The 12,275-nt window shown below is 36.5% G+C and overlaps 1 protein-coding gene across 1 annotated transcript; it reads left to right on the top strand.

The window, feature by feature from the left end:
* Positions 1 to 789: 789 nt before the first annotated feature.
* Positions 790 to 1,986, top strand: LOC110454814 (beta-2 adrenergic receptor-like). Its single transcript, XM_021504533.1, has one exon. It carries the CDS (start codon positions 790 to 792, stop codon positions 1,984 to 1,986), a length of 1,197 nt encoding a protein of 398 aa, XP_021360208.1.
* Positions 1,987 to 12,275: the final 10,289 nt, after the last annotated feature.

Genomic DNA, 12,275 nt, shown 5'->3' with positions numbered 1-12,275 from the left:
GTATATTTTTAACAATGTACCATGTAAAGTATTTTGTACATGTATATATTGTATAAACATTGTATCATGAACGTGTTTTCACAATGTATTATTATACATATGTTTAAATACAATGTATTTCGTAGCTGTATATACAACTTTTTGTGTACTTTTATGTACAATGTGTACTTACTTATTCGTCTTTATTCCAAGACATTTTAAAGATTCATTGACATATTTTGTAAACATATTTACCATTTCACCAATGTTTCTAAGCAAACTGTCGGAAAGAGAGTTGTATTTTTGTTTGTAGCGTTGAATAGTATATCACACTAGTAACAACTACAATACAAGTTCCGTTCACAAAATCGCGAAATTTTAACACCGCGAAATTTAAAAACTGTACAGTAGTTAGTCAATGACTATTAAATTGTAGTATGAATCGTTTCCCTTCTCTAAATGTAGTTGGTATGATTCAGGCATGGGAAACAAATTGAAATAAGATAACGATAGATTGTGATACTGTGGTTCCTGATTTGTCCGATTGTGTGAAGAATCGCGCAATTCAGAACGTATGAAGTGTTCCATTTTATAATTCTGCATTTGATACACAATATACATGATAAATAATACATGGCTAACTGTTGGGCGGAAACGCTTCACCGACATATAATCCGGTATTCAAGTTGCCATTTCCCGTCCGTGTCTACAGGATACAGATCAGCTTATAACATTTCACGTTCATCGCTTAGTTTCCTCCCATCCTTCATAACGGAGAGCGCTAGTAAAAGTTCATTTTTCACGAATGCGATGAATGCTTCTAACGCCATGGCCGGACTTTTATTGAGTACAGCCGAGAGTGGTAATAACGACTCGCTATCAGCTACAGGGCAGGTAGAACCAGGAAAAGCGGATGGATATACGGTGTCAAAATGGAATCAAGAGTTAGCTTACTCCTTCATAGGTTTGGATGTATGTTTAGGCCTGTACATACTTCTCGGAGTAGCCGGTAACATTCTTATCATCATAATTTATCAATTCAGGATTAAGAAGAAATTTGAAGACCGATTCTTTATCATGGTCCTTGCTGTGTTGGATATATGCGTCTGTGTAACCGGTCCAGCCACTTATCTGCTTCTGAACATCTTGCCTGTGACATTCTATGACAATTGGGGTTGCAAAATTGCCTGGTTTAATGGCCGAAACCTTAGTAACACTTCCGGTATGCTGATCCTCGTAATCGCTATACAGAGGTATTTAAAAGTGTGTCGGCCATTCGGATGGCAAATGACCATTCGTTGGCAAAAAACTGCTGTCATTGTGCTTTTGATTTCGTCCGTGTTGATTGACATTCCAATACTCTTTTTCTACGGAACGTCGACCATCCATAACGGCATATTAGAGGTCACGGGTTCACGGTGTGGCAGAAGAACAAACGTCAGTCCGGATTTTGAATTGGCTATAAGTATTTACTTTTACTGCATGTTTGCTACCGCCCTTTCATTTATATCGGGAATCGCTGTCATGTACGTGTTGATTGGCAGAAGGATCTTCAATCAGATGAAAAAGAAACGCTTAATGGAAAACGGGTTGCGAGTGAACAACTATACAAGGTCACTTGCTGATATGGAATTCTCTAAACAAGAAGAAACCTCGACCGTAGACACTCAGGCAACGACATCCCAAAATGTCGGAACTTCCGGTTCAACAAATCCTGATAGTGAACGGAAGAGGAAGAAGAAAAAGGATAAATGGGCTACACATCGATACTCTCTAATGTTTATGACGATTTCGGCCATTTGTGGAGTGACATATGTTCCGTCACTTATTGTGAACATGTGCATCAACCTTGACTCAGACGAGTTCTGGATATATTACTCATCCATAGAAAGACAGGTGTACCTGTTCATATTTCAGTTCTTCTTGTTAAATCATGTGTCGAATCCCTTTATATACGGTTTCTTTGATAGTTCATTCAGAGCTGAAATGAAAAGGTTATTTCGTTGATAATATGTATGTGTCGTACTATCGATCATTGTGTCTCTATTCATACAATAACCTTGTCTCTTTGAATAGAATGTGAAAAATGAACTATAAAGAGGGGAAAATGACATATGTTGAGTGCTATAGATGATACTTTATTTCGATGGTCATTTCGACTGGGAGGATCTGAGCAATATGAGAGACAAACACAGAATTATACTTTCTCATAAAAAGATACTTCTGCTGTTTCCTTATATCTTAGTTATTGTGTCATCTGAACTTTGAGGCTTTCGCAATAATTTATTGTAGAATGAATCCCTACACTGCTTTGGGATAACTTTTCTACGGTACTGCAGGTAGGGCGTAAGAATTGCATCTGCTGCCCCCATTGCATGATCGTAAGAGGCGACTAAATTTTATCTTGTCTATTCTTTTTAAACAATTTTCTTCTTCCTAATGTCTCCTTTGACAATGCCTCACTTTTGGCCTTTAGTTGAGCGTTCGCCCCTGTGAGGAAAGCTTTGGGTTCTGTCCCCTGGCCGAGACATACCAGAATCTGTAAAAAGATAGTTTCTACTCCTGCTTAACGCTCAGCAGTTTAGGTGTTGGACGACTGGTTCGCCCGTTGTCAGTATAATGTGACCGGGTGGGTTATCCTGCTGGGTGTCTTCCGCAGTATGTTTCAGTGAGATAGCACTATAAATCGGCATCGATACCGGTCAATCACAAGGGGACAAACACGAACATATCGCAGCCTCCCAAAACACACACGCATACACTACACGCATGCATCTTGCACAAAGAGGAGGCCGTCCTTAAATAACCACAGCTGTTGATAGGACGTTAAACAATACTAAAACCAAACCAAACCGTCTACGGTTTTTCTAAAGCTGTACCTTATCTTTAATTAGTGTCGGCCACCTTTGTATCAACGATTGGTTACTTTCAGGCTTAATCCTTCATTACTTGACATAGATTTTGAAGTAGTCAACTCTAAGGCTATTTGTATGATGACAAAAACCTGAATGATAATCCACTTTTGTACTTATTGGTACGCGAAAGATCCTTTTCTTTCTCTTTGACAGTTACAGTATTGAAAGTATCACTTTTGGTCCCTCACTCTCAACAGTGGTGATAGACTTTTACTATGGGGCTAGAAAAACTAATAAAAACAATGAGGAAATTGTTCTTCCCAACGTCTTATCCTACATAGCAAAAGTTTAATTGTAAAACAACAATTTTTCATTTTGTCATTATTTGTGTTTGCTCATAAATTGATATTTTTTGTTTTATATATTATTTTTATGTTTTTCCACACAAATATAGTACCAGATTATTTGTAAAACTTTTTTAACCATATCGCACAAGAAAATATTATGTAAGCCATAACTTCTCAGTATCCTGTATTATTTTGGCTTTGTATGAATGCTGTAGATAATGACATACACAAGCCATCATGTTTTGATATGTATATTGTATGCCATATTTGCTGAATAAAAATATCCTTCAATTAACATTTGATCCCTCATATAGCTCAGTCAACGAGAGGTGAGCACATACTAGCGAGTTAGGTACAATGTAGTTATATCTCACACATGACGTCAGCAAAAAATATCCAAAGATGAGATATTAACATGTAGGGTTTTATTGATATCGTTCAGTACTGGTGAACTGGTGTATACACTCTCTAAAATTAGAATGGCTAAGATGTTATTTGTAAAACAGATGTAAGTGGTCGATTTTATTAAAGCACTTTATTAACACCGGTTCGATTGCTAAACTTTGCAATGTATCAAAGGTTTTTGTTTTTTTGTAAAATAAATAGTTTCCGACAGGTGTGTTTTATCCAGACTGGGATAAATACAATACTATTGAAATTCTTCGTGAAAGTGTTCCGAGGCAGGCGACTCTACTCCTGAAAATTCAGTTTTCGTTGGTAATCCTTCAATTACATAACGGGTATAAAATATACATTGCCGAATTGATTGATTAATAAGTAAGGGATTAGTGGGGGGTTTTCATCAGACTAATCACCTGCAATATGCCATGTTCGTGTGGCGTGATTCCAAAACCTTTTTATAATAATAGCATTGAAATATTGTCACTGCTTATTCACTGCAGTTTTAGACCTTGATCAAACAGTTCAATATCAACAAACGTAACACTATATTGTCCCATTGCAAGCTAAATAAATCTGCAGATGCATTATCAGAACAACATTCGACAACACGTGTCTCTGCTTTGTAATTGTAGACCCATCCTATGACTAGTGACGAAAAATAGACATTTTCTAAGTCTGGTATTTACTTGTAGGAACATACCGCTCACGTTACGAATGTAAATACTGAATCAGTTCTGTTTCTTCCAGGTTTAGGATAATAACATAATTATTTCTGATCTAATTAGAGACTGAGATTATCGACCTTAAGCTCCCTATCACACACTTTCCTTGTATGCTAAGAGTGTCGATTGTTGGTTTTTTGTCTCTACCCCGGTTCTGGCTTGAAGTCATTGTATTGACCAGGGCCGTTTTCGTTTAAGCGGTTGACCCGGTCGGACCACAGTTGTTCGTTTATTAAATAAGGTCGGACCTAGTAATCTGATGCTGCTTTCAGCCGGGCCATGACAAAGCCTTGCAAGATCTGCCTAAATAGTTGCAGGTCCGCAAGGATTTATTCCCGAAAATGTAACATTTACAAACCGGTTAAACCGGTTGCTCCGCATAAACGAATAGGCCCCATGATGGCCTCGGCTGGTTAAGTCGATAAAGCAGATAATAGAAGGCGGGTAGCGCAGTGGATAGCGCACTCACTTTTCACCAAGACGACCGGGGTTCGATTCTCCGAACGGACGTGAAAAGGTTTGGAGTGATCAACTCCAGTCAACACAGAGTAAGCTGTACAGCTATTCTATTTAAATGCGTTGAAACTAACCTCATAACGATTTAACGAATTTCCTATGTGAAAGAATACACGTAAATAACAATGTATCAGATGAGAACTAAAATGTATAGCGTCGGCACGATACCCGATCTATGGAAGTGTCCATAAGATGAGGTTCGTTGATTGATCGATCGCTTAGACAGACAATAAATAGGAAATTCTGTGTAATCCATGAATAGTTTTACGATACATTAAAATCATACCGTTAATTATAGCGAAGTCATACTACATTATTCATTTAATGATTATAGCCATGACGCTGCAGGTGAATAATTCGTTTAGAGGTCTATTCATGATACTTTTCATTTTTCGGAGAGGAGAGGAGATTGCAAGATTGGGTTGTGAAGCTCTGTTACCTTAATTAACATCATTAAATATTCATTCCACATTTTCAATTCTTTTTGAAAATATTATATTCATTGTAATACTTATTCTGTTGGATCTCAGGAAACTTTTATCTGATGATCAGTTAAGATACTCAAGATTATAAGATTATACGTTCCCTCAGGTGTTTGATTCAGCTTCATACATCTCCAACCATCAGCAATAGTGAGATATATATCGAGTGCAAAGACTTGATATATATTCATTAGCTCATTTTCTAAACACATGCTCAGGTGCTAAGTATAAGTGATACATGTTAATAACTTCCGGTGGCGTCTTACACTTTGTTAATAGTAATAAAAGAAAAGTAGGTAATACTTTAAATAACATTATTTATTTACATTTGGTTGATATTTTCGTTTGATAAATTTGCATGAAAATAGGATGTAATTAGATAAAACGAAAACAAGACAATCCTGTCTTAAATTTCTCCTGTGCCTGTCAGTGAATTAAGCGTCTATGTTTCAGCATCAGAACTCACTTTGGTGTTCTTTTTTACTTCCGTGAACGTCCAAACAACATTCCAGGGAATTTCGATAAATTGTTGACCTTTTCAAAGAAAGTGATGTGCCACCGGTGTATCTCTACTCAGCCGGATGTCCGCCACGTGTTCTTTTATCCTTTCCTTAAGTGCACGCTCTCAGGAAATCTACGAATACAAATTAAGTGTTTCGTGTAGTATAAAGAATCGATGTTCTATCCGTAATAAATTAAGATTTCATTGGTGTGATATATCATACTTCAATTGTACAAAGCTACGAGACGTCTACATACAAAACGATGGTAATCAGTTAAATATGTTTATCTATATAGAAATGATGCAGGTTGCAGAGAAATATCTGTTTTACCACGAGATAGGATAGGAACTAATTTGTAGGTAACTCATTACAAAACGTGTTACTGGGTGTAGATTATCAAGCTTTATATACAAGGTAGAACACAAAATAGGTGGAGATTCTTTATATGAGGTGCGGTTACAGTGACAACATTATGATGAATTTGAGTGAAATCCCATTGCAACTCGGACACAATTTTCGTAAATGTTATCGGGATTATATAATGGTAGAATAATTATCGTGCATGCATGCCATAAGATAAAGGACAAAGTCACTAACAATACAGACCACAATAAACTTTTCGAATCATGATACTGATATATATACTGTCATCTTCAGCTTGGAATAAAGGCAGCAATATACTACCCTACACTATACATGAGAGTAGACTTTGATCTACAGAAAAATAAACATCATAATCAACATTGGAAAACAAATTAACATTAATCTACAACATACACGGAAAAAAAGTGTACAGGAAATACAGGATTTATATGCACAGAGAAAATTAACACTAATCTGCAACAATTGACTCGCTTTGAAATCGGGTGTCGCTCCTCTGTAGTAATCGTGTCAAAGGTTATGTATTAGCTTAGTGACTAGCCAGGGGTTTAGACTTTAGACAGAGATATCCCACGTCATACCCTGTACTAGACTTTACTTTTCTATCTCGTCCTATCTGTCTGGTACTTTTACGTGAGATAACCCGATCTCGCTCAGTTACAGGTAATATATTTTAATATAATCAATTGAAACTAATCAAATAGCTAGGTGCTTGCCTTTTATGCGTTCCTATGTGTTTCATTTTTTCTATATTAATACAGCAATGACGGAACATGTTTGTTGTCTAATACGACAAACATGTTCAGTCATTTCTGTATTAAAATAAAAATTGAAACACATAGGAAGGCATCAAAGGCAAGCATTGGTTGTGAAAATGAATCTGATGTCTCAACTCATATTTGGTAGAGTTGGGATATTATATTTATTTCTAAATGTTACAACAAAAACGGATAAGTTTGTCAAACAGATCCATTTGATCAAATGAAATGGAGATGCAAGTCAGTTTCATATTAACAATGATAATGGATTACCAATTTACTCCACGAATCCAGCTCACTAGATTATATATCAAGGCATGTTATCACAAACTGGTACAGGAACTAGCTCGTGTGGCTGAAAAGGATACTCCTCTCATAATTTATAACCATATTAAACCAGAAAAATTACCATAACGCAGTGTTTTTCTGATATGCAAACTAATTTGAAATATTAAGAAACTTTAAAGTCACTCTTTTCCAAGCTTTCGGGCTTTGCCCTTTGTAGGGATTAAATGCTATTGTTTGTCGTGTTTGAAATGTGACATATCTGTATATGTGGGAGAGACGGAGCGTGCACTTAAGGAAAGGATAAAAGAACACGTGGCGGACATCCGGCTGAGTAGAGATACACCGGTGGCACATCACTTTCTTTGAAGAGGTCAACAATTTATCGAAATTCACTGGAATGTTGTTTGGACGTTCATGGAAGTAACTAATGCTCTGGACACACGAGATAAATGGTTTAATTGACGTCATTAATAGCCATGCTCTGATGCAGAACGAGATATTTAAAGGCAAAACAACATAAGGGGATGAAGGAAACATTTGGTTGAGAGACCAATGAAGCTGTGAGGTTGACAATGCAGTATGTACAATGTGAGAAAACAGATAAGTCAAGTGGCTTATTTGACTTGGGTGGTAAAATGTAATTGTTAACTGAAGTTTAGATGTTTGTAACTTTCGCAAGACTTAAAATGCTCTTCACATTTATGCTCTTTGTAACTATTGATCCTGTCCTCTGTCCAATTCATCGTTTGTAAAACCATTGTCGTGAAAAATCATCAATAGCTGCATCATGGATGTATTCCGTGCTAGAATATCTTAACTCTTAATTAACGGTAGACAAGTAATGTCAATATAGCACCATCACTCGCGTCGATCATAGGAAAATGTTTCAAAAAGCCGAGAACAACACTGATGAAACGGAACAGAGATTTATGACTCAACGAGTGTTTTTGTTTTATAAATAAGTAACTTGTTAATCGACATATATGTAAGAGATATGTAATGTCTTGCGTATTTAAGTTTCCATTTCAAAATAAAATTGAAGTGAATGCTAAAATACACCACTGATCCCCTTAATTACCGCAGATGACACCATGTGTTCCGGAAATGTGAAAGTTTTTTTTCTTGACATCCAGGAAAGCACAGAAGGCACAGTGGCTTATTCTTTTACCCTTTCACCACTGTAGACCATAACAGACTTGTCCATATCAATGCATGGTAGTGTCTACTAAGGTTAATTAGGGGCGAAAGGGTAAATGGTGGTAAACATACAGGTCATCGCCATAAAATGTAATAAATGAAATGTGACCCGGTCATAACGTCTGTGTATGTGATGTCAGTATTAACATTGTACAATGCGAATAATTTAAGTACAATAAGGTCAACAGTACCAGCAGCAGTCAATAGAAAAAAACTGTTAACGATCATCAAACAGCTTTCACGATTGCAAGTAAACAATTGAGGCTGAATGTGATATAACGATTATGGAATGAAGGATTCCGTTGATAACAGTACCTGATGCGTTATAGCTATAAACATGTGTTATAGTGTTATCTACATGTACATGACTGATTATAATCCATTGTGTATTACGTAACCAACAGACAGTTTACGTCCCATTGGGCGTTATTAACAATCGTCGCCACAGTGCTCAGAATACACGGCTTTTCGCTAGAAAACAACAAGAGGTTGTATAAAGGAAGCGTAAACAAAAGTCATTCAACCTAAATATCTAACGAACAAGGGCAAAATATAACAAAGGGAAATTGTTTTACAAAGAGACACTGGGAACAGTATGATAATAAGGCCAGATGATCTGGAAGGGTAAGTGTCGTCTGCTTCATAGACGTCATCCACTATACAAATCTAGATTCGATCTACGTAATTTAACGTTGTTGAATTATAAACCGGGGCAGTGACTACAAAACAAAACAATAGAGTAATAACCATAATAAAATGTCGATATTCATATCATTTAAAGTAATAGGATCATTTCTGGTGAGATATGGGTGGCGAACATACATCCAATTGACTTGTATCAACTTTGTCAATAAAATTTGTTGAAATGAACATACATCTTCTCCACTGTCACCATCATCTGTTTTTTACGAAAAGTTCTAAATTCATTCCTTTCATGAGATTGTGATTTCGGATTAATTCTCGAGATAAATGGAACAGAAATTAAATTTGACACTTGAGTTCTCATTTTCTTCTTTTTGTGATAGCTCTGTGGTGTTTCTACTGTATTTCATTCCGTGTGACACACACAGGAAAACAAAGGTTTAGTAGTTCAAAATTTAAGCGATTTTACTTTGTATTACGTATACTATGACTCAGTGATTCTAGTATGGGTTACATTTACACGTAAACAACGGTAGATCTCGAATGTGTAATATCAATATGTTTGAGGAATGTTACACTGGCTAGAATTGTTTGTACTTTGTTTATTTCAAAATACGTTTTGCTATCCGAAACGAATGTAACAACATGCCTGAATGTATATTGAAATATGTCAACTTCAGAGCTAGTTGAAGGGTTTTGTAATGTTTGTAATAATAAATGTTTTATAACACTGTCAGAGTCTTCAGATCACTTTTCTTCACACTATTTAAACAGACTGAACGTTACTGTTATATTTTCCATTTTTTAACATTTCAACGTAATAAACATAGACAAATAATAATATAAGAAAGTACAATGTATATAGCTACATTGGTGGTGATATAAGATTTCAACATACTTATTAATCGAATACTAGCAAAGCAATACCGCTACGTTCTGGGAGTGTTCGTAGTCTCAAATTTCAAGCAGGGAGTGCAAAACGACACGCGTTTTTCTAATTTTTATCGAGGATATTAAGTAATTCAAACGAAAGAAAGTGTGGTATGTTATCAAAGCTGCCAATTCTGTACTCAAAGACACCTATTCATTACCGAGGCGAAGACAGATACATATGTACGAAAAGAAAGTGAAGTGGATGGAAACGGAAAGAAGATCATTAATATATTTCCATTAGCTGGGCTATCGAGATGAATATATACCACTCGACATTTTGGAACACAAAAATGTCACTGATCGTTAGCCTAGCTAACAGGTCAGAAATTGTTTACAATCTCTTCATTTCCCAGGCTGAATGTTGTTTAGGTTGATTCCAACGGAGAGGATGGTCGATTGGTAGAATGTTTCTTTATCAAGTACTTGTAACAGCTGTGTATTTCTAAAACGTACAATCTTTAAAGAAATATCTTATTTCTTCTTGAACATGTTTTTTACAATGACACAATAATAAAATAGAGACATGTATTGGCTCGGTTGTAACGGCTGTGAACAGTAAATATGTTATTCAAAGCACGTCGACCACAAGATCTTTAGCCCTGCACATTATGTTATAATTAAATGTACGCACGTCACATTCGATTTTCACATAACTTGTGTATTTCCCCTCTGTTTATAATACTTTGTTGACTACAGTATATTGCCACAGACAGATGTATCGTGTACAGTTTAATATTGGGAACTCAGGTTGTAGAGCAATTTGATGATATGATTACATTAAAAAAAACATTCCTCTGTTTGTTTGATAATGATTTTGTTTGCTATTTTAGTTACACTATTTTAAAACAGAAGTGAATTGTGAATATTAATGAACGTGCTTTCTAAAAAAAAGAAGTACCGTTCTTCTCAGCCAGTCGGTATAAACCATAGTTAAATGGTTAATGTTTAGATGTGCAGCCTGAAAGTTGGGTCTTCGATACCACGTATATTAAATGTACGTATATTTATAAGAAAAATCACTACTGAAACTAAACATCATGTGAGATGGGTTCCACGACCATTACTGACGGTCCGATATAACTATGAAACATAGTTGGGGAAACAAAGCGACCAAATAAATCTTCTACACATTGCACATTGTGACCTATGGGATCTTTATATTTTCTCTGTGCTTAACACACGTTTGTTTTATCTCCTAGTGCCTTCCTTTGCAATTCCTCACTTTAGGCCTCTGTGTTAAACGTTCGCCAAAGTAGGGAAGGCTATGGGTCCTGTCCCCAGGTCGGGATATACAAAAGTCATTAAAAATGGTAGCTGTGATTCCCTGCTAAACATTCAATGGTAGGGGTAATCGCATTAACGGGTTAATCCGACGTCGTCAGTATACCGTGAGTACATTATGTAGGTGGAGTACCGTGCTAGGTGGCTTCGGCATGAGGTAGCACTCCAAAGTTGGCATCAGATACTCGCGCATTCGCAAGGAGACAGTTACATCAACATACCATGCCTCCAGCACACGGACACACATGCATTACATACATGGAGACGCATCCTTAAATGATCTTTGGTGTAAATAGGATGTACAACAAAATCGAGTTACCTGAGGGGCAAGCCTCCAGTAAACATGATTAATCTCGGTAAAACAAATAGCCCCTAGTCCCTACCACAGGGGCAATTAAAATATGAAGTGTGATATTTATCTCCAAAGTCAACATCAGTGAACTCTCGTCATTTATGTAGGCTACTTCATTGTCAATATCATTACTTGCTCTGTTTATACATGTAAGTGCTCCGATACGTTGCGTCGATTTATTTTAAACTCGAGGCTGAAGATAGGAACACTCTGTGCGCCCCTCTTCCCTCCCACATTGAGACACCCCAGCGCGCTTCTATCTGCGCAGTCACAAGTGATTGATATAAGTTGATCACAAAACGTGTTTCATAACTATTGTAAACTAAATTATTTGAACTGAGTTTGAGGTTAATGTTAGGTTGAAGAAACGGGAACATGATTTGATCTACGATCTTAGTAGAGAGCAGTTCATCTATGATCTGTTAATCATGTAGTATCACAAAGTGGCAAATACACCAACATACCCTGGCTCCGGCACACATACACACATACACACATGCACGCATATGCAACCGACATGAAGGCACGTCCTTAAATAACCATAACTGTTGATAAGTAGTTAAACCCTATCAACCAAACCAAACTTAGTGCTACCGTGTACCTTATATGACTCTCCAATGATCTTTTGATTCGAAAT

This window comes from Mizuhopecten yessoensis, unplaced genomic scaffold (genome assembly GCF_002113885.1).
Source record: "Mizuhopecten yessoensis strain PY_sf001 unplaced genomic scaffold, ASM211388v2 scaffold8071, whole genome shotgun sequence".
In the NCBI taxonomy this organism is placed as follows: Eukaryota; Metazoa; Mollusca; class Bivalvia; order Pectinida; family Pectinidae; genus Mizuhopecten; species Mizuhopecten yessoensis.
The sequence above is the reverse complement of the archived record's forward strand: the minus strand, read 5'-3'. Positions and strand labels throughout refer to the sequence as shown.

Bases quoted from the DNA above. Each gene is read 5' to 3' on its own strand.
- LOC110454814 (XM_021504533.1), top strand. From the start codon at position 790: ATGAATGCTTCTAACGCCATGGCCGGACTTTTATTGAGTACAGCCGAG.